Source organism: Oncorhynchus tshawytscha, linkage group LG11, assembly GCF_018296145.1.
Source record: "Oncorhynchus tshawytscha isolate Ot180627B linkage group LG11, Otsh_v2.0, whole genome shotgun sequence".
NCBI lineage: Eukaryota > Metazoa > Chordata > Actinopteri > Salmoniformes > Salmonidae > Oncorhynchus > Oncorhynchus tshawytscha.
In genome coordinates, this window is record NC_056439.1 from 9,412,293 (window position 1) to 9,435,892 (window position 23,600).

The 23,600-nt window shown below is 43.7% G+C and overlaps 1 protein-coding gene across 1 annotated transcript; it reads left to right on the forward strand.

Annotated features, from left to right (window-relative positions):
* Nucleotides 1-891: 891 nt before the first annotated feature.
* LOC112261403 lies at nucleotides 892-21,878 on the forward strand. Its single transcript, XM_024436700.2, has 3 exons — nucleotides 892-1,311; nucleotides 7,281-7,595; nucleotides 19,934-21,878. Exons 1-3 carry the CDS (start codon nucleotides 1,198-1,200, stop codon nucleotides 20,114-20,116), a joined length of 612 nt encoding a protein of 203 aa, XP_024292468.2. The 5' UTR covers nucleotides 892-1,197; the 3' UTR covers nucleotides 20,117-21,878.
* Nucleotides 21,879-23,600: the final 1,722 nt, after the last annotated feature.

A 23,600-nucleotide genomic window follows, 5' to 3' on the forward strand; every position in this document is an offset into this window, starting at 1 on the left:
TATTATTGAACCTTTATTTAACTCGGCGAGTCAGTTAAGAACAAATTCTTATTTACAATGACGGTCTATATAAAGTTTCACCCTTGGCCTACCAAAACGACATAATCAACTGTTCCATTATTAGAAACTATTTATCACCTATCATTTAAAAAATGATTCGTTTGTTTCTGGCTGTAGGCTATTATTGCGAACGCATTCTAGATGTTTACAGACCTTGAGCCCTCGTTATTTCTCTAATGCATTGACACAACAGGCTTCCTCTATCCCCCGCGATTGACAACAATGTTACTAATCCCGTCCGGGCAGCAGTATAGAACGTTCCGGGAAAGGGAAAAGAAAAACGCGCACTCAACGGTTCAGAAATGTTATTTTTTAAGCCTATGCATATTAGCCTATGATAAATCTTGCGAGCCATGAGGCCCGATGCTATGGTTAAAAACCCACTTTCCCGTCTATTGACAAGCAATAACTATAGAGCCACACAATAACCTAATAATAAAGACTACTTGATCATCAAATCAACTGAGTTACTAATTTAGGCAGTAACCTGTGACGGACTTCCCCCTGATGTAGCCTATGCCTAGTTAAACAAAGATTTTTTTTTTTAAATGTCGCGTTCAAGTGCTAGTCGGAACTAGGAAACTCGGAATGCCAGGCTTGCTAACTGGTTGAACGCGGGACGTGTATAACTACAACCAATTAGCAAGTCTGACATTTCCGAGTTTCCCAGTCCCGACTAGCGCGTCAACGGGTCACTAGTCTTGTTGAATAGATTCGTCATTATGTCAGGCTAATTCGTTTAAACTCGTCATGAATAAATAATAGCTTACCAACGTGCGACTCCTCCCATTCCCACGCCTCCGCTTGAGTTATCCCGTTAAATTCCACATGCCTGCCTGACATAAGCCTACCGGGGGAAGGGGAGGTGTGGCACTAGACAAGGATATTTAATACTGTAACATAGTAACACAACGGGTAAAGTTGTGGAAGTAAGGCAAGGAATTCGTACACAGAAAGGTATTGAATTAACGGGCTTTGGTTGAAGCCTGAGAAAGGGCGGAGACGCGCTTCTTGATGGCTGTCTAACTTTGAGCACTATGAAACAGGAAAACTAGCAGACATTAGGGAAAGTTTTAAAAAATATATTAAAAAAACCTTATTGCTATTCGGTGCCTGTCTGTTGCTTCTCTACTGAATATGGCAGGGACACGTACAAGAAGAGTGGCTGGTTCGGAACAGTCCCGAACTGCGAGGGCAGCTGCTCTTGCTGAGGAGTTGCACCATGAATGCACTCTCTTATTGGAACTTTATGTAAGTATTTCGTCTAGTGTTGAGTCTGGACAGGCTATTGCATTCTGCTTCGCAGTAATTAACCTGTTATTAGGCCTACTGGTTGCTTGACAAAACATGTTATTTAGCCAGTAGCCTAGCCTATGAAAAGGATATGGAATATTGGGAAATGGAAATGTGTTGATGCACATGATTTGCGATAATGGACATGTATTGATGGATTGATGTGTTTGTGGCATCCGATCCAGGAGTGGGGGTCCAGGAATGTAACTAATGAATGAATACTAATGTACGCCCCCATATAGCAAGAATGACAGAGGTGGGGGGGGGGTGTTCTGGCGCACAGGTCGATGTCCGGACATGCACGTTTTTTTCCATGTGCATCTCGTTCTCACTCAATGAATGAACTATGTAAATGATGGGGTGCGAATGATGAAATTCTTCTTGGTTTTCCGCCAAATAGCCATATACAGTATAACCCCCCTCTCATACGCACACATCTCAACCTGCAGCTCCCTACCTCTTTTGCTGCTAGGAAGGGAGCGGTTAGGAATGTAACCTTTATCTATTAGCCGACTAATTATACCAATGCTTTTGAATCTCCACCCCGGCAGGTAGCCTAGTGGTTAGAGCGTTGGGCCATTAACCGAAAGATTGCTGGATCAAATACCCTAGCTGGCAAGGTAAAAATCTGTCGTTCTTCCCCTGAGCAAGGCAGTTAGCCAACTGTTCCCCGGGCGCCAAAGACGCGGATGTCAATTAAGGCATCCCCCACACCTCTGATTTAGAGGGGTTGGGTTAAATGCCGAAGGCATTCAGTTGTACGACTGACTAGGTATCCCCCACAGTGGCGTTTCTAGCTTGAATGGCTGAATGTTTTCACATTTTTCTTATGGGAGTTTCAAGCTTCTGAATCTGACGGTTCACATTGAGATTGAATTCGTAATTGAAAGGTATTCTCGGCAAGATGACATTGCCACAAACAACACCATATCAGGCGTTTTTGAGTTGTACGGCTAAAGCACCCGACACGCCTAAAGCACCCGACAGTAGACGAAAGGCGAGGAGTAAGTCTGGGGGTGGTGCATCTGCGACAAATGAAAGTCGGACACTAAAGTGATTTTCCAACAGCAAGGCTCAAATCAACATGACAGTGTTGCCATTGATTATAAAATGTTTTCTTCATAATGATGAAATAAACATGTATCTAACCCCCATATCACACAAACTGAAATCATAATATAATATTGTGTGTTTACACATTGTACAATCAATTAGTGAGAGAGAGATTCAAATATCCCATTGATTTTGTATATACAATGTACACATAAAGCAAATTGGTTCTTGTTTTTGGTCACATGGGTCAAACAAAAACCACCTAATGATTGGTTGACAATAGAGCCTTCACAATGCAGTCAATGGCTGCAGGATGAACTTGGTGAAGAGCAACTGCAGCAACTTGCAGTCGATTGCAGTCAAAACGTCATGCCCTTTGATCACATGATTTTTGTCAAGTTTATGCAGTCGACAGGTAGGCTCAAGTCAAACAATTTTTGACCTCAGAAAGCAACACAATTTGAAAGGCGGTGACCAACGATTGTCACCAACTTGACAAAAATGATCCGCTCAAACGTGTCCATTGAGATGAGCATGATGCAAGACTAGTGTCACGCCCTGGCCATAGAGAGGTTTTTATTCTCTATTTTGGTTAGGTCAGGGTGTGACTAGGGTGGGCATTCTAGTTTCCTTATTTCTATGTTAGTGTGTTCGCCTCCAGTGATGATCCATGGCACGAAGCCTCCAGTGATGATCCATGGCCCGGAGCCTCCAGTGATGATCCATGGCCCGGAGCCTGCAGTGAGGATCCATGGCACGAAGCCTCCAGTGATGATCCATGGCACGAAGCATCCAGTGATGATCCATGGCCCGGAGTCTCTAGTGATGATCCATGGCACGAAGCCTCCAGTGATGATCCATGGCCCGGAGCCTCTAGTGATGATCCATGGCCCGGAGCCTCGAGTGATGATCCATGGCACGAAGCCTGCAGTGATGATCCGCGGTCCGGAGCCTCCAGCGACGGTTCCCGATCTGGAGCCTCCGGTGATGATCGGTGGTCTGGTTCCTCTGGCGATGATCTGCAGCCAGGTTCCTCCAGTGAAGGTCCATGCACCAGGGCCACCACCAAAGCAGAGGGATCTACGGGCGGAGGGGTGTCTACGTCCCTCACCGGAGCTGCTGCCGTGAATGGATGCACACCCGGACCCTCCCCTTTAGAGTCAGGTGTTGCGGCCCGAGTCCACACCTTTGGGGGGGGTACTGTCACGCCCTGGCCATAGAAAGGCTTTTATTCTCTATTTTGGTTAGGTCAGGGTGTGACTAGGGTGGGCATTCTAGTTTCCTTATTTCTATGTTAGTGTGGTTCCCAATCAGAGGCAGCTGTCTATCGTTGTCTCTGATTGGTGATCATATATAAGTTGTCATTTTCCGTTTGGGTTTTGTGGGATGTTGTTTTCTGTTTAGTGTTTTTTCCTGACTGAACTGTTCGCTTTCGTGTTCACCTTTTGTCATTTTGTTTGAGTGTTTTTTGAACATTAAATCATGAACACTTTCCATGCTGCGCTTTGGTCTCATTCCGACGACAGCCGTTACAACTATGCTCATACACAGTCACACATAGTATCTGCGTATTGGCACAGGTGCGCTTCACGCTGCTACAACATGGCAGCTACGGGACTAAAACAGCAGAGATGTTTCGCCTCACTCTTCAGTGCTCCTGGTTGTTGCAAAAATGTTTACTGTTTACTTCGTGCATCTATATTATCTCACTGAGTCTACCTTTTAACCTAACCTAACCTATGACCTGACCCGTCACCTTAGAGCATATCCATCTTAATGGACCCATGAGCACCAACATGTGAAGTTCATAGGAGCATGTCAAATTGGGTGTCAAATGAAAGCCAAGAGTTTTTTTAAATTAAGGTATATATACATTTTCCAACCTAAACATTTGGCAAAAATAAGCAAAGGCTTTGATTTCTTGTCAAATAGCTGGAAAACTGGTCTTAAACAGCGTCTAACATCTTACAAAAGGTATTAGAAATACACCAATCTACTGGGATCTGCTGTGCTGTACTGTGACATAGACGTCTATGATTGGTTCAGATTTGGTCTGGTCCGGAAAAAACAAACGTGGTCTTGTTTGGGGGCAGAATATATATATATTTTTAAATAAACAAGTTTATGTACAGAGTCGGTGTGCGGGGGCACAGGTTAGTTGAGGTAATTTATGTAATATGTACATGTAGATAATATGTACAAGTAGGTGACTATTCAAAGATAATAAACAGAGTAGCAGCAGTGTAAAAATGTGGTGGGGGAGGGGGGGTGTCAATGCAAATAGTCCAGGTAGCCATTTTGTTACCTATTCAGGAGTCTTATGGCTTGGTGGTAGAAGCTGTTATGAAGCTTTTTGGACCTAGACTTGGCGCTCTGGTAACGCTTGCCGTGCGGTAGCAGAGAGAACAGTCTATGACTTGGGTGGCTGGCGTCTTTGACAATTTTTAGGGCCTTCCTTTGACACCGCCTGGTATAGAGGTCCTGGACGGCAGAAAGCTTGGCCCCAGTGATGTACTGGGCTGTACGCATTACCCTCTGTAGTGCCTTGCGGTCGGAGGCCGAGCAGTTGCCATACCAGGTGGTGATGCAACCAGTCAGGATGCTCTCGATGGCGTGCTCGGGCCTCCTTTCCCTGTAGTTCACTATCTCCTAATATTAAACAGAGTTTTTTGAACATTTTGTTAAATTCTTTGTAAATTGTTCAAGCTAGTCCTTGTGCGTAGAATCGTATGGTTTGTTAAACTTTGAGATCAATGTTTTGTTTGGCATGTATTTTAAAGAGAAAAATCTGAGTCAAAGCATAATTCCTTTACCATGGAATTGCCCCTTATATAAGGGCACAAGGCAAGACCAAATTTCAGACACAGGAGGCAGATGGTTGAGCTCCAATATTTATTATACCAAAAGGGGTAGGAAAAAAGCAGGTCAGAGACAGGAGAGAGTTCATAAACCAGGTCAGAGTCCAAACAGTACCAGACGATAGGCAGGCTCGAGGTCAGAACAGGCAGAGTGGTCAGGCAGGCCACTCTATGGCGTCCGGACAGGCAAGGGTCAAAACCAGGAGGGCTAGGAAAAGACAGACTGGGAAAAATAGGAGCTAGGAGAAACGCTGGTTAACTTGGCAAAACGAGACGAACTGGCACAGAGAGACAGGAAAAACAGGGATAAATACACCGGGGACTAATGGGGAAAACAGGAGACACTTGGAGGTGGGTGGAGACAATCAAAAAAGACAGGTGAAACAGATCAGAGTGTGACACCTTATGCATTACTTCCCCACAGTTGCAAGAAGTTACATCCCAAAAAACACTGAAACTATACAACACATACATGTTTCCTAGCCTCCCACACATAGGCTTCTTTCTGTCACTAACACTAAAAAAATATATAAATGTTTTAATAAAACAAGTAAGGTTTATGTAAAAACAAACTAAACTGAATTTAAAACACAAATCTTAAAGCTACTATAAATAAAAACGAATATAAAAACACAAAACTATAATAATCTTGGTTTAGGTAGATTACTCAACATAATACACACATGCAGTTTACGTAAATTCACTTAAAACATAGCCCACAATTTTCAACTTATCTATTACCACGTAGTCCTTACTCATAATAAGGTGTTGAAATAGATCATGACAGTCAGATCAAGAGCTTGCTGTCTCCAGTTTGCCTTACCTCTGCCTCTCCCTCTAGACAGGCCTATCTATACAATATCCCTCAAAGTTCATAACCCACTCCACTGCTCCCTGTCTAGTAGCCTATTATAAACCAATATACACATTTACTTGACCATTGCCCTTGTATAAGCAGGGCTGCCTTGTCAATGTTACACGGTAATCATTCTACCACACAGGCACAGAATAATTTTCACGGTGGTCAGAATGTCAGCACCTTGGTATAACTTAACTGGGGGTTAAGTGCTCAAGGGAATCTCAGCTCACTCACTATTCTCTGATCTAGATGCAATAGAATATAATAACTTCCTACCCCACATACACACACACACACACACACACACACACGGCACTTGTCACCTGTGATGTCACACATCCTGCCTGTTTTTCCTCCTGGAGTGGTTGGGGAAGGTTGGTTCTGGTAGTTGAACCAGCCATCCCTTTGAACCACTAACCCCCTCTGTTCCAATGGGGCCAGGGCGGATGTTGTCCTAACCGCAATAGGGTTCAAACATTTGCCAGTTGTTGCTCATCATGGAAAATTGCTAGACTATCATCGGAAAATGGGCAAACATGCTCTTTACTGCACAGTCTCTTGGGTCAGCTCTTTTGTACTTCCTTGAACATTCCACGTGCAGTTTGGTTTCAATACTAACTCGGAATGAGTGACTTATTAATATATGCATTCCTCATGGCCACAGCTTCCCATTACTACGGTGTCCATATTCGGACAGACTCAGGAGCAGTTAAACGTGGTGGCCATGGTGGTATTTCAAAATACAAAATAGTGGTGTCTTAGAAAGGCTTTTCCAAATGTGTTAAGTCTGTGACTAGCGCTTTCTATTTCATGAACAAAATAGAGTAGTGGCACTTATTAAGCCGTAAACCTTTGTCAATGCCTCATCTCTTTTAGAGAACTGGATTAGCAGTGCTGCCTTTGAGTTGCATTAGCATATTGAGTTTGGTTGCGCACTAATTGTTGTGTTATGCCTGACTTTGGTCATCTGTGGTGATTCCTTTTGCAGTGTAACCGTTTCGTTGTGCAAAAAAAACAACGTTTATTTTCCTCCACTCACTGTCATGGAAATGTACTTTTAAACACTGCTAATGTGTTTTTTCTTTACACGGCATCACCCTCCTCTTCCTCTCTACCTCCATACTCTCTCCATCCCTCCTCCTCACTCCCCACTTCAGAGAAAAAAGGAGACGTTCGCAGAGGAACTCACCGTCGGCGGGGAGCGCCTGGTGACCGTGCCGCCGCTCTCCTCCCAGCTCTCGCCGAATGACAGGTTGTGGCGCCTCTACTCCGCCCTGCAACAGTGCCGGAACCTCCTGGAGCGTGCCATTGGCCTGGAAGAGGGGGTGGGAAACGACGGGGACAGGGCCGAATACGAAAGCCAGAGGAAAACAGTGAGGGACCGGCTGGGGCACCTGCTAGCGAGCACACGGCTCCTCCTGGAGGACGGAGCTGGAACTGCAGCCTTCACTCCTGATCCGAAGAATACTGAGGTACAGAATCACTGGTGTACGGTAAAGTTGCCCCTAGACACTAATCTGGGGTCAGTTTTGAATTTCCCCCCAAAATGTTTAAGGTTAAGATACAGTACCTACTGGAAACCCTCAGTTAACCCAGCAGGCCTCATTTCAGTACTTGAATACCTGGAAAATCCTACCTCCTTCCTCCTTGGAAGTCATCCTTGATCTGACAAGGCTGGTGTGGTGAACATAATGTAGTGTAAACCCTGATGAAAGCTACTGGCCGAAACATGTTGGTTTTTAACAATAACAAAGCAGTTTATCAACTGACACTGTCTTCCAAGAGAATTGGTGAATTTCCTCTTCCCTTCAGTTTGCTCCTCAATTTATGCACCTAGGTTGCAGAGCAAGGTTCATTTCCCTTTTTAGTGTAAACCAGGGCCACGTATAGAAGACAGATAAGACTGGTGGAAACATTTTGCTTTCAGATATCTATAATATTTCAGATCACTGATGAGCTCAAGGAGGAGAGGAAGAAATTAGGCTTTTGTTATTAAGAACTTATGATATGCTTATAAACTGTTTGTGTAAGGACAATACTTTTTAGTTTAAACAAACTGATTATATTATATTGTTTATTATTTTATTTTTGATTTTTGATTTCACCTTTATTTAACCAGGTAGGCAAGTTGAGAACAAGTTCTCATTTACAATTGCGACCTGGCCAAGATAAAGCAAAGCAGTTCAACAGATACAACGACACAGAGTTACACATGGAGTAAAACAAACATACAAACATACAGTCAATAATAATACAAATAATGGGGTGCAAAGGAGCAAAATAAATAAATAAAATAAATACAGTAGGGAAAGAGGTAGTTGTTTGGGCTAAATTATAGGTGGGCTATGTACAGGTGTAGTAATCTGTGAGCTGCTCTGACAGTTGGTGCTTAAAGCTAGTAAGGGAGATAAGTGTTTCCAGTTTCAGAGATTTTTGTAGTTCGTTCCAGTCATTGGCAGCAGAGAACTGGAAGGAGAGGCGGCCAAAGAAAGAATTGGTTTTGGGGGTGACCAGAGAGATATACCTGCTGGAGCATGTGCTACAGGTGGGTGATGCTATGGTGACCAGCGAGCTGAGATAAGGGGGGACTTTACCTAGCAGGGTCTTGTAGATGACATGGAGCCAGTGGGTTTGGCGACGAGTATGAAGCGAGGGCCAGCCAACGAGAGCGTACAGGTCACAGTGGTGGGTAGTATATGGGGCTTTGGTGACAAAACGGATTGCACTGTGATAGACTGCATCCAATTTGTTGAGTAGGGTATTGGAGGCTATTTTGTAAATGACATCGCCGAAGTCGAGGATTGGTAGGATGGTCAGTTTTACAAGGGTATGTTTGGCAGCATGAGTGAAGGATGCTTTGTTGCGAAATAGGAAGCCAGTTCTAGATTTAACTTTGAATTGGAGATGTTTGATGTGGGTCTGGAAGGAGAGTTTACAGTCTAACCAGACACCTAGGTATTTGTAGTTGTCCACGTATTCTAAGTCAGAGCCGTCCAGAGTAGTGATGTTGGACAGGCGGGCAGGTGCAGGCAGCGATCGGTTGAAGAGCATGCATTTAGTTTTACTTGTATTTAAGAGCAATTGGAGGCCACGGAAGGAGAGTTGTATGGCATTGAAGCTTGCCTGGAGCATTGTTAACACAGTGTCCAAAGAAGGGCCAGAAGTATACAGAATGGTGTCGTCTGCGTAGAGGTGGATCTGAGACTCACCAGCAGCAAGAGCGACATCATTGATGTATACAGAGAAGAGAGTCGGTCCAAGAATTGAACCCTGTGGCACCCCCATATAGACTGCCAGAGGTCCGGACAGCAGACCCTCCGATTTGACACACTGAACTCTATCAGAGAAGTAGTTGGTGAACCAGGCGAGGCAATCATTTGAGAAACCAAGGCTGTCGAGTCTGCCAATGAGGATGTGGTGATTGACAGAGTCGAAAGCCTTGGCCAGATCAGTGAATATGGCTGCACAGTAATGTTTCTTATCGATGCCGGTTAAGATATCGTTTAGGACCTTGAGCGTGGCTAAGGTGCACCCATGACCAGCTCTGAAACCAGATTGCATAGCAGAGAAGGTATGGTGAGATTCGAAATGGTCGGTAATCTGTTTGTTGACTTGGCTTTCGAAGACCTTAGAAAGGCAGGGTAGGATAGATATAGGTCTGTAGCAGTTTGGGTCAAGAGTGACCCCCCCTTTGAAGAGGGGGATGACCGCAGCTGCTTTCCAATCTTTGGGAATCTCAGACGACACGAAAGAGAGGTTGAACATGCTAGTAATAGGGGTGGCAACAATTTCAGCAGATCATTTTAGAAAGAAAGGGTCTAGATTGTCTAGCCCGGCTGATTTGTAGGGGTCCAGATTTTGCAGCTCTTTCAGAACATCAGCTGACTGGATTTGGGAGAAGGAGAAATGGGGAAGGCTTGGGCGAGTTGCTGTGGGGGGTGCAGTGCTGTTGTGAACAGGCAGTGGCTCGGGTGGTTGATGTCCTTGATGATCTTTATGGCCTTCCTGTAGCCGGGGTAGGACCTCACTACCCTCTGTAGCCAGGTGGAAAGCATGGCTAGCCGTAGAAAAATGCTTCTTGAAATTCTCAATTATAGTGGATTTATCAGTGGTGACAGTGTTTCCTATCTTCAGTGCAGTGGGCAGCTGGGGTGAGGTATTCTTATTCTCCATGGACTTTACAGTGTCCCAGAACTTTTTGAGTTAGTGTTGCAGGAAGCAAATTTCTGCTTGAAAAAGCTAGCCTAGTCTGCCTGGGAGCAAGAGGCGGTTTCTTGGCTTTTCTAACTGCCTGTGTATAATGGTTTCTTGCTTCCCTGAACAGCTGCATATCACACTGTTTGGGGGCTGTTCGATGCTAATGCAGAACGCCATAGGATGGACTTTTTTGTGTTGGTTAAGGGCAGTCAGGTCTGGGGAGAACCAAGGGCTATATCTGTTCCTGGTTCTAAATTTCTTGAATGGGGCATGCTTATATAAGATGGTTAGGAAGGCATTTAAAAAAAATAACCAGGCATCCTCTACTGACGGGATGAGATCAATATCCTTCCAGGATACCCCGGCCAGGTCGATTAGAAAGGCCTGCTCGCTGAAGTGTTTCAGGGAGCGTTTGACAGTGATGAGTGGAGGTCGTTTGACTGCTGACCCATTACGGATGCAGGCAATGAGGCAGTGATCACTGAGATCTTGGTTGAAGACAGCAGAGGTATATTTAGAGGGCAAGTTGGTTAGGATGATATCTATGAGGGTGCCCATGTTTAAGGCTTTGGGGAGGTACCTGGTAGGTTCATTGATAATTTGTGTGAGATTGAGGGCATCAAGCTTAGATTGTAGGATGGCTGGGGTGTTAAGCATGTTCCAGTTTAGGTCGCCTAGCAGCACGAGCTCTGAAGATCGATGGGGGACAATCAGTTCACATATGGTGTCCAGAGCACAGCTGGGGGCAGAGGGTGGTCTATTGCAGGCGGCAACGGTGAGAGACTTGTTTTTAGAGAGGTGGATTTTTAAAAGTAGAAGTGCAAATTGTTTGGGTACAGACCTGGATAGTAGGACAGAACTCTGCAGGCTATCTTTGCAGTAGATTGCAACACCGCCCCCTTTGGCAGTTCTATCTTGTCTGAAAATGTTGTAGTTTGGGATGAAAATTTCAGAATTTTTGGTGGTCTTCCTAAGCCAGGATTCAGACACAGCTAGAACATCCGGGTTGGCAGAGTGTGCTAAAGCAGTGACTAAAACAAACTTAGGGAGGAGGCTTCTAATGTTAACATGCATGAAACCAAGGCTATTACGGTTACAGAAGTCATCAAAAGAGAGCGCCTGGGGAATAGGAGTGGAGCTAGGCACTGCAGGGCCTGGATTCACCTCTACATCGCCAGAGGAACAGAGGAGGAGTAGGATAAGGGTACAGCTAAAAGAAATAAGAATTGGTCGTCTAGAACGTCTGGAACAGAGAGTAAAATGAGGTTTCTGGGGGCGATAAAATAGCTTCAAGGTATAATGTACAGACGAAGGTATGGTAGGATGTGAATACAGTGGAGGAAAACCTAGGTATTGAGTGATGATGAGAGAGATATTGTCTCTTGAAACATCATTGAAACCAGGAGATGTCATCGCATGTGTGGGTGGTGGAACTAATAGGTTGGATAAAGTATAGTGAGCAGGACTAGAGGCTCTACAGTGAAATAAGCCAATAAACACTAACCAGAACAGCAATAGACAAGGCATATTGACATTAAGGAGAGGCATGCTTAGTCAAGTGATCAAAAGGGTCCAGTGAGTAGTGAGGTTGGTTGGGGTCACGGCGATTTAGACAGCTAGCCGGGCCATCGGTAGCAAGCTAGCATAGGATGGAGGTCTGTTATTAGCCACCTCGTGCGTTTCTGTCGGTAGGATTAGTGGGGTTCCGTGTGGTAGAGGGGATGAATCCAATTCGCAAAAACAAAAACAAAAAAACAATAGATATAGTTATAGAGGGCCAAGAGAAAATTAAATTAAATTTAAAAAAATAATTGTCCGATAGGTCTATTCAGATAGCAGCCGATAAGACAGCTAACGGTTAGCGGACCGCAGATGGGCGTACAGGTAATGTCACGACGGAGGAGCCAGCCGGATAACTCCCTCGGGTAGATAACGTCGGAAGTCCAGTTGTGAAGACCCGGTGGGGCTCCGCGTTGGCAGTAAAACAGGTCCGGATAGGTGATTGTAGCCCAGGAGGGACTGATGGAACTCTTCAGCTGGCTAGCTCCGAAATAATTTATGTTTGCTCCGGAATCGACGAAAGCCGATAGTCACACGGATAGCAGCTAGAGTTAGCGGTTGAAATCCGGGGACATGGAGAGAAAAATAGGTCCGGTATGTTCCGGTCCGAGCCGCGCCGTACAAAACTGGCAATAGGTTTTCGAGCTAAAGGATAGCTGATGACCACAAACCGTGGTTAGCTGAATACTAACGATTATAATATTAATAATTACCAGTAAAGAAGCTAACTAGCTTCTGATTAGCTTCAGGCTAGCTTCAGGCTAGCTTCTGGCTAGCTTCTGGCTAGCTTCTGGCTAGCTTCTGGTTAGCTTCTGGTTAGCTTCTATGGAGGATTACATATTTGAGTAAATAATACTTTCTTTCTTTTTTTAAATATAAATTGGTGAGGCGGGTTGCAGGAGAGTGTTTTGAAGATGAGTTTATGGAAAATAAAAAAAAAATATATATATATATATATATAAAGGTATGCGAAGAAAGTTGTAAATATATATACGGGACACGACAAGACAAAAGACGTCTGAACTGCTATGCCATCTTGGAGTGATCAATTAATCATAGTTTGTTAATAATTATTTATATAGGATTTATATAGGATTCGGTCAAATCAGTTGTTTATATGTACTGTATACAGTTGAAGTCGGACGTTTACATACACCTTAGCCAAATACATTTAAACAAATTTTTTCACAATTCCTGACATTTAATCCTAGTAAAAATTCCCTGTCTTAGGTCAGTTAGGATCACCACTTTATTTTAAGAATGTGAAAGGTCAGAATAATAGTAGAGAGATGTCACGACTTCCGCTGAAGTTGGCTCCCCTGCCTGTTCGGGCGGTGCTCGGCAGTCGCCGTCACCGTCCTACTAGCCGCTACCGATCCCTTTTTCGTTTGTCTGTTAGTTTTGTCTTATTAGTTTCACCTGTGTGTATTTTGGTTTAATTAGCTTCCCTATATGTAGTAGTTTGACCCGCCCTTGTTTTGTGCGGGATTGTCTTTTGTTACGTGTGTAGATATTAGGTCGTGGTGTATTTTATTTTCTATACTGGACACCCTGTGGTTTTGGGTTGTCTGGAATAGTGTCCTGCGCCCTGTATTGTGTTGGGCTTATCAGTTTGGTGTGCAATAGTAAAGCACTTGACTCTGTTACTCTCTCTCTGTGTCTGATTCCTGCACACACACCTAGTCCCGCGTGACAAGAGGATGATTTATTTCAGTATTTATTTCTTTCATCACATTCCCAGTGGGTCAGAAGTTTACCTACACTCAATTAGTATTTGGTAGCATTGCCTTTAAATTGTTTAACTTGGGTCAAACATTTTGCGTAGCCTTCCACAAGTTTCCCACAATAAGTTGGGTGAATTTTGGCGCAATCCTCCTGACAGAGCTGGTGTAACTGAATCAGGTTTGTAGGCCTCCTTGCTCGCACACGCTTTTTCAGTTCTGCCCACACATTTTCTATGGGATTGAGGTCAAGGCTTTGTGATGGCCACTCCAATACCTTGACATTGTTATCCTTAAGCCATTTTGCCACAACTTTGGAAGTATGCTTGGGGTCATTGTCCATTTGGAAGAACCATTTGAGACCAAGCTTTAACTTGAGATGTCTTGAGATGTTGCTTCAGTATATACGCATAATTTTCCTCCCCATGATGCCATCTATTTTGTTTAGTGCACCAGTCCCTCCTGCAGCAAAGCACCCCCACAACATGATGCTGCCACCCCGGTGCTTCACGGTTGGGAGGGTGTTCTTCGGGCTTTCGAGCCTCCCACTTTTTCCTCCAAACATAACAATGGTCAATACGGCCAAACAGTTCCATTTTTGCTTCATCAGACCAGAGAATATTTATCCTAAAAGTATGATTTTTGTCCCTATGTGCAGTTGCAAACCATAGTCTGTCTTTTTTCTAGCGGTTTTGGAGCAGTGGCTTCTTCCTTGCTGAGCGGCCTTTCAGGTTTTCTCGAAATAAGACTTGTTTTACTGTGGATATAGATACGTTTGTACCTGTTTCCTCCAGCATCTTCATAAGGTCCTTTGCTGTTGTTCTGGGATTGATTTGCACTTTTCGACCACCAAAGTACGTTCATCTCTAGGAGACAGAACGCGTCTCCTTCCTGAGCGGTATGACTGCTGCGTGGTCCCATGGTGTTAATACTTGCGTATTAGTGTTTGTACAGATGAACGTGGTACCTTCAGGCATTTGGAAATTGCTCCCAAGGATGAACCAGACTTGTGGAGGTCTACAATTTTTTTCCTGAGGTCTTGGCTGATTTCTTTTGATTTTCCCATGATGTTGTCACACCCTGGCCATAGAAAGGCTTTTATTCTCAATTTTGGTTAGGCCAGGGTGTGACTAGGGTGGGCATTCTAGTTTCTTTATTTCTATGTTTTCTATTTCTTTGTTGGACAACAATTGTTGGAAAAATTACTTGTGTCATCCAACTTGCCAAAACTGTAGTTTGTTAACAAGAAATCTGTGGAGTGGCTGAAAAACTAGGTTTTAATGACTACAACCTAAGTGTGTGTAAACTTCCGACTTCAACTGTATATACAATGGGGTTTGAAATTATTGACACCCTTAATAAAGATGAGCAATAATGGCTGTATAAAATAAATCATTCAAACACAAAAAAATGGGAAAGGATATTGTTTTATACTAATACAATTGCTCAGAGAAATAGTTTTAGTGTAACGAGATATTTTTTTTATATTAAAAAGGTAGGGTTCAACATTTTTGACACCCCTTTTTCGAAACCTTTCAATACCTCACCTTATGACGATAACAGCACTTAACCTTTTTGAAAAGATTTTATGAGTTGGAGATCCCATTGGGAGGGATCTTAGACTATTCCTCCATACAGAATTCTTCCCAATGGGTTTCAAGTCCGGAGACATAACTTTCTGCATTTATAAAAGGCACTTCACAGGTGTTGCTCTGTTGGAAACAATATGAGGGTTTGGAGTGGATGAAGCACAGTAACAGTGGATTTTTTTTTATATTGTCACACCAGATAGGTGGGGTGAAATGAGTTGTTTTATGGGGTCAGCCATAGTATTACGACCAATTTTATGGCCAATGAATAATTTCTGTGGATTTTCAAATCAAATCCCATTTTATTTGTCACATGCTCCAAATACAACAGCTGTAGATAGACCTTACCGTGAAATGCTGACTTACAAGCCCTTAACCAACAACGCAGTTTCAAGAAAAATAGGAGTTAAGAAAATATTTACTAAATAAACAAAAGTTTTAAAAAATAAAAGAGTAACAGTAAAATAACAATAACGAGGCAAAATAAAGGGGGTACCGGTACCGAGTCAACGTGATTTTGATGTGTGCTTGGGGTTATTGTCTTGCTGGAAGATCCACTTGCAGCACTTGTGTGTGTGGCCAAAGACCTCATTTTCATGTAATCTGACCAAAACAGTGGCTCGAATACAAGTGGCAATTTGTTATTTTGCTATTTTGCTTCCACTGGTCCTGGGGCCCTTGTTAAGGTCAACGGCATCATGAACTTTACCAAGTACCAGGACATTTTAGCCAAAAACTTGGTTGCCTCTGCCAATAAATTGTTGAATTGGCCATAAAATCAACATTTTGCAATGGCCATCTCAGTCTCCGGACTTGAAACGCAAATCAAATCAAATTGTATTGGTCACATACACGTTTTTAGCAGATGTTATTGCAGGTGTAGCGAAATGCTTGTGTTCCTAGGTACAACAGTCCTGTAGTATCTAACAATTCACAACAATACACACAAATCTAAAAGTTAAAGAATGAAATTAAGAAATATATACACTACCATTGAAAAGTTTGGGGTCACTTAGACATTTCCTTGTTTTCCATGAAAACATAAATGAAATGAGTTGCAAAATGAATAGGAAATATAGTCAAGACGTTGACAAGGTTATAAATAAGGATTTTTAATTGAAATAATAATTGTGTCCTTCAAACTTTGCTTTGGTCAAAGAATCCTCCATTTGCAGCAATTACAGCCTTGCAGACCTTTGGCATTCAAGTTGTCAATTTGTTGAGGTAATATGAAGAGATTTCGCCCCATGCTTCCTGAAGCACCTCCCACAAGTTGGATTGGCTTGATGGGCACTTCTTACGTACCATACGGTCAAGCTGCTCCCACAGCAGCTCAATAGGGTTGAGATCCCGTGACTGTGCTGGCCACTCCATAATAGACAGAAAACCAGCTGACTGCCTCCTCCCTAAATAGTTCTTGCATAGTTTGGAGCTGTGCTTTGGGTCGTTGTCCTGTTGTAGGAGGAAATTGTCTTCAATTAAGCGCCATCCACAGGTTATGGCATGGCGTTGCAAAATGGAGTGATAGCTTTCCTTCTTCAAGATCCCTTCTACCCTGTACAAATCTCCCACTTTACCACCACCAAAGCACTTCCAGACCATCACATTGCCTCCACCATCTCACAAATGTTCATCTTTGTGATCCGAACACCTTAAACTTAGATTTGTCTGTCCATAACACTTTTTTTCCTATCTTCATCTGTCCAGTGTATGTGTTCTTTTGCCCATCTTAATATTTTATTTTTATTGGCCAGTCTGAGATACGTTTTTTTCTTTGCAACTCTGCCTAGAAGGCAAGCATCCCGGAGTTGCCTCTTCACTGTTGACGTTGAGACTGGTGTTTTGCTGGTACTATTTAATGAAGCTGCCAGTTGAGGACTTGAGGCGTCTGTTTCTCAAACTAGACACTCTAATGTATTTGTCCTCTTGCTCAATTGTGCACCGGGGCCTCCCACTCTGCTTTCTATTCTGGTTAGAGCCAGTTTGATCTGTTCTGTAAAGGGAGTAGTACACAGCGTTGTACGAGATCTTCAGTTTCTTGGCAATTTCTCACATGGAATAGCCTTCATTTCTCAGAACAAGAATAGACTGTCAAGTTTCAAAAGAAAGTGCTTTGTTTCTGGCCATTTTGAGCCTGTAATCGAACCCACAAATGCTGATGCTCCAGATACTCAACTAGTCTAAAGAAGGCCAGTTTTATTTATTCTTTAATCAGGACAACAGTTTTCAGCTGTGCTAACATAATTGCAAAAGGTTTTTTTAACGATCAACTAGCCTTTTAAAATGATGAACTTGGATTAGCTAACACAATGTGCCATCTTTATGCCACGGTTATCATAAAGAGGAGAACAAGGTGCAGCGTGGTAAGCGAACATAACTCTTTAATTAAAGAGAGAACACTGAACAGAACTAAACAAAACAACAAAACGAGCCGTGAAGCAATATGGCTAGTGCAGAACAGGCAACTAAACATAGAATAACAACCCACAAAATAACCAAGGAATATGGCTACCTAAATATGGTTCCCAATCAGAGACAACGATAAACAGCTGCCTCTGATTGAGAGCCAATCTAGGCAACCATAGACATATAAACACCTCGACCCTGGTGGCGGCTTTGGTTCTGGACTCCGCCCCCCTCTTTACACTGAGTCCGCTTTTGTAGCACTGACCCGTGGATCATCATCAGAGGCTCTGGACTGCGGATTCTCGCCATAGGCCCTGGGCTGGGGACCCTCGCTGCGTGAATCATCGCCGGATATTCTGATCCAGGGGCTGTCGCAGGAGACCCCGGACTGGGGACCGTCGCTGGAGACCCCAGACCATCGCTGGAGACCCCAGACCGGGGACCGTCGCTGGAGACCCAGGACTGTCGTTGGAGACCCCGAGCTGGGGACTGTCGTTGGAGGCTCCGGACTGTGGCCCGGATGGCTGATGTCCTTGATGATCTTTTTGGCCTTTCTGTGACATCGGGTGCTGTAGGTGTCCTGGAGGGCAGGTAGTGTTCCCCCGGTGATGCGTTGGGCAGACCGCACCACCCTCTGGAGAGCCCTGCGGTTGCGGGCGGTGCAGTTGCCGTACCTTCTCCACTGCGGTCCTGTTGATGTGGATAGGGGCATGCTCCCTCTGCTGTTTCCTGAAGTCCACGATCAGCTCCTTCGTTTTGTTGACATTAAGGGAGAAGTTAATTTCCTGGCACCTCTCCGGCCAGGACCCTCACCTCCTCCCTGTAGGCTGTCTCGTCATTATTGGTAATCAGGCCTACTGCTGTTGTGTCGTCTGCAAACTTGATTATTGAGCTGGAGGCATGCGTGGCCACACAGTCATGGGTGAATAGGGAGTACAGGAGGGGGCTGAGCACGCACCCTTGTGGGGCCCCTGTGTTGAGGATCAGCAAAGTGGAGGTGTTGTCTCCTACCTTCACCACCTGGGGGTGGCCCGTCAGGAAGTCCAGGACCCAGTTGCACAGAGCGGGGTTCAGACCCAGGGCCCCGAGCTTAATGATGAGCTTGGAGGGTACTAAAGGTGTTTAAGACTGAGCTATAGTCAATGAACAGCATTCTGACGTAGATATTCTTTTTGTCCAAATGGGATAGGGCAGTGTGCAGTGCGATGGCGATTGCATTGTCTGTAGATCTATTGGGGTGGTCTGAAAATTGTGGGTCTAGGTTGTCAGGTAAGGTAGAGGAGATATGATCCTTAACTAGCCTCTCAAAGCGCTCCATGATGATAGAAGTGAGTGCTACAGGGAGATAGTAATTTAGTTCAGTTACCTTTGCTTTCTTGGGTACAGGAACAAGGGTGGACATCACATGTCTTGCCCTTGTCCCTGATGTCTCTCTGGAAGGAGATCCTCATCCTGAGCTCGTCTACTTTATTGTCATGAGACTGAACATGAACAAGTAATATACTCGGAAGCAGTGGATGGTGTGCACGCCTCCTTATTCGGACTAGAAGTCCACTCCGAATACCTCTTCTCCACCGGCGGCGTCTTGGAGCAGCCTCTGGGATAAGTTAAATTGCCCTGGGGGGTACAAACAAAGGATCCAATTCTGGAAAGTTGTATTCCTGGTCGTAATGCTGGTGAGTTACCGCCGCACTGATATGCAAAAATTATTTCCGTCTGTATGTAATAACACAAAAAAAAACATTCTGGGCTGATAATGTAATAAATAACACACAAAAAAATCATAATACTGCAAAGTTTCTTAGGAGCTAGAAGCAGAGCTGACATGTCTGTTAGCGCCATCTTGCTAAACCATTGAAAACCTGTGGTTTGAATAGAAGAGGGCAGTTTATAAGTGCAGACTAAGGATATCAATGAGGAATGGTCTAAGATCATTCCTCATTGGAGGAAAAATATTACTTGTAAAACAAAATCTCTTTCTCTGAGCAATTGTATTATTATAAGATAATGTATTTTCCCCGTGTTTTTGAGGTTACAATATAGCTCAGTATTTGAATTATTTATTTTATACAGACATGTATGATCATCTTTATCAATAATTTCAGACCCCACTGTATGTTCTAGTGCAGTGTTTCCTAATCTATTCATGGTGCACGTCCCGGGGTTGACCAGGCGTTAGTTAGTCCACCAGCTGAATCGGGTGTGCTAGTGCTAGAACAAAAATATTACAGCCCTCGGGATCTCCGGAAAACAGATTGGGAAATACTGTCCTAACACATCTCTCTCTCTCTCTTCCTCTATTTTCCTCTCCCTCTCTCTGTCTGCCCCCCTGAGTAGACAGCTAGTCTGGTGAACGGCAGCCCGTTTGCGCTAAAACTCTGGATCTACCGCATCTTCAGCGAGCTGGAGCACTGGACGCTCACCACCTCCAGGACCCTGAAGGCCCTGCACCCCGATGGAGCCACCTCCAAGGAGAGCAGAACCAGGGGGAGGCCAAGAGGGAGGAGGACCCGGAGATGAGATAGTAGAGATTGGAAAGAGTAGCCTGTGAGTGAGGAACGAGAGAGCAGGGGAGAGAGAGGGAGAGAGAGAGGTAGCGATGGAAAGAATGGGAGAGAGATAGAGAGGTAGCTTGAGAGGATGAGGTAGGAGGGTCTGATGTGGAAGAAGAAAGAGTAAAGGCATGCAGGAGTCTGAAAGTCTGAGAGAGAGATGGAAACAAGAGGAGAAGGAAAAGAGTGACAACAGCCAGTTCTGTGATTCTGTGAAAAGAGGGAGAGGAGTATATGTTTAAGTTAATAAATAAATATATACAGTGGTGACAAGGACATAAGAGAAAGCATGAGAAAGTATATTACTACATACTGTACAACCAATGTGTGACATAACAGTGTTGATTTTGAAGCAATTTTGGTCATTCAAGACATACTTTTCTAACAAGGGCCCTGCGCTGTAGCTCCGCTTGCTGCTAACAGACATAGGACACTGGGTGACACGTAGCCTAGCGGTTAGAACGTTAGGCTAGTAACTAGCTAAAATGTGTCAATAACAAACAAAATAAATCGCTGTAGTTCAACACGGTTTGATGCAGTAAAAATCAAGTAAAGTTATTACAGAAGAAATGTGCGGTTTACACCTGGTATCAAGATGTGTTCTCTGCCTGGTTTTACAGCCTACAGTCAAAGTATTCAACCATGACCTTCCTTTGGCCTACTCCAGACATACAAGGACCAGTATTTCAGAACATTTAATTTAGTCTCCTCCCACTGGGCACACACTAGTTGAATCAACGCTGTCTTCACGTCATTTCAATGAAATTACGTTGAACCGACGTGGAATAGGCGTCGAACTGACGTCTGTGCCCGGTCGGCTGTTCTCTCTTTATGCTAACTGAAAGGCAATATTCATATGTCATGTGGTCATTAATATAAGCATGATCTTGATTGTAACATTTGGTGTGGTTATTGTAAGAGATTTGGTTTGGCATTGCCTTACAATTTCCAATCTGATTAGGGAAACAGAATTTTATACAACACAGGATCATTTTGATATGGATTAAATGTTCTGATAAACTGGCCCCTTGATCCCAAAACAATCTCACAAATGAGATGTAATGTTGGTGACAGCTACAGGATCCACTTTGATAATGGAGTGTAGATTTCCGGTTCAAGACGGTGGTTTATGTGATATCAATTTCCAGTCCTTGTGAGCCGGTACAAGGACCAGCATTAGATGGAAATCACCACAAATTGTTTCACATTTAAGATGCATCCCAATAGTCTTAAATGGCTTCCTACCCATTTAGAGACCACAAACAATGGAACATTGGTCATTTTGGGGTTATGACAAGGTATGAGAAAGGGTAGGCGATTTCATTTGGGTGTAGTTGCCCTTTAAAGCAGATCTTGGATCAGTTTAGCATTTTCCCCCACTAATGGTTAAGGTTAGGAATGGGGAGCGGAAGTTGATCCTAGATCTGTACCCAGGGGAAACTTCGTCCCAGAACTTTTCATTACTGGTGGATGGTAATCTCACATATTGTGCCTTGAAGTGATGTGATGAGTTTAGCTGTCCAATACAGACTGTGCCCTGCCCTCTAGTGGTGAGTAGAGGAACCAAAACAAAACATCCCAGCTGTGCAGCTCCTCCTACTGGAGAACCACTGAGAATGCAGGCTTTTGCTCTAGCCCTGCTCTAACACCAGACTCCGCTAATCCAGTTCTGAACCTGTTAAAGCTAGAAAAAAACTATATATATATATATATATATATATATATATATATATATATATAGTACCAGTCAAAAGTTTGGACACACCTAATTATTATTTTTACTATTTTTTACATTGTAGAATAATAGTGAAGACATCAAAACTATGAAACAACACACCAAAAAAGTGTTACACAAGTCAAAATATAGTTTATGTTTGAGATTCTTCAAAGAAGCCACCCTTATCTTTGATGACAGCTTTGCACACTCTTGGCATTCTCTCAACCAGCTTCATGAGGTAGTCACCTGGAATGCGTATCAATTAACAGGTGTGCCTTGTTAAAAGTTAATTTGTGGAATTTCTTTCCTTCTTAATGCTTTTGAGCCAATCAGTTGTGTTGTGACAAGGTAGGGCTGGTATATAGAAGATAGCCCTATTTGGTAAAAGACCAAGTCCATATTATGGCAAGAACAGCTCAAATAAGCAAAGAGAAACGACAGTCCATCATTACTTTAAGCCATGAAAGTCAGTCAATGTGGAAAATTTTAAGAACTTTGAAAGTTTCTTCAAGTGCAGTGGCAAAAACCATCAAGCGCTATGATGAAATGGGCTCTTATGAGGAATTTCACAGGAAAGGAAGACCCAGAGTTACCTCTACTGCAGAGGATGAGTTCATCAGAGTTAACTGCACCTCAGATTGCAGCCCAAATAAATGCTTCACAGAGTTCAAGTAGCAGACACATAGACACATCTCAACATCAACTGTTCAGAGGAGACTGCGTGATTCAGGCCTTCGTGGTCGAATTGCTGCAAAGAAACCACTACCAAAAGGACACCAATAATAAGAAGAGACTTGCTTAGGCCAAGAAACATGAGCAATGGACATTAGACCGGTGGAAATCTGTCCTTTGGTCTTTTGAGTCCAAATTTGAGATTTTTGGTTCTTTGTGAGATGCAGAGTAGGTGAACGGATTATCTCCGTATGTGTGGTTTCCACCGTGAAGCATGGAGGAGAAGGTGTGATGGAATGGGGGTGCTTTGCTGCTGACACTCAGTGATTTGTTTAGAATTAAAGGCACACTTAACCAGCATGGCTACCACAGCATTCTGCAGCGATCCACCACCCCATCTGGTTTGCGCTTAGTGGGACTATCATTGGTTTTTCAACAGGACAATGACCCAACACACCTTCAGGCTGTGTAAGGGCTATTTGACCAAGAAGGAGAGGGATGGAGTGCTGCATCAGATGACCTGGCCTCCAAAATCACCCGACCTCAACCCGATTGAGATTATTTGGGATGAGTTAGACCGCAGAGTGAAGGAAAAGCAGTACTGTATATATATATATATATATTTTAAACCCAATCATTACTATATGACCCCCGTTGAAACAGACCCTTTTAATATAATTCCGTAGCTGTCAAATTGGTAGGGCTGGGAGGTGGGATGTTGTTAAACCATGTTCGCAATTCAAATTAGAGCGGATTGAGCAGCTGATCAGTAGAATTAGGTATGTTCGTGCAGGGTTGGAGCAAAAGCCTGCAGACAATAGCTCTCCAAGCGGAGGGATGGTCATCCCTATTCTTGTGTATGTGACTTTGAAGGAAAATTGAAATTGCCAGACTGGATTGTTTTTAGTACCTTTGTAGACTGAGATGCACTGTAGCAAAGTCTCCTCCATTTTTACGCTGAGTTGAGTACACACGATTGCTGGAGCAACTAGCCCTTTTCCATGACCTCTTGGTATAGTGCCAGTTGCCCCTAACCACAGATCTAGGATCAGATGACCTTATC

Coding starts and splice junctions, on each gene's coding strand:
- LOC112261403 (XM_024436700.2), top strand. CDS start 1,198: ATGGCAGGGACACGTACAAGAAGAGTGGCTGGTTCGGAACAGTCCCGA. Junction 1,312..7,280: donor CTCTCTTATTGGAACTTTAT/GTAAGTATTTCG, acceptor TCCCCACTTCAG/AGAAAAAAGGAGACGTTCGC. Junction 7,596..19,933: donor CTGATCCGAAGAATACTGAG/GTACAGAATCAC, acceptor CCCCCTGAGTAG/ACAGCTAGTCTGGTGAACGG.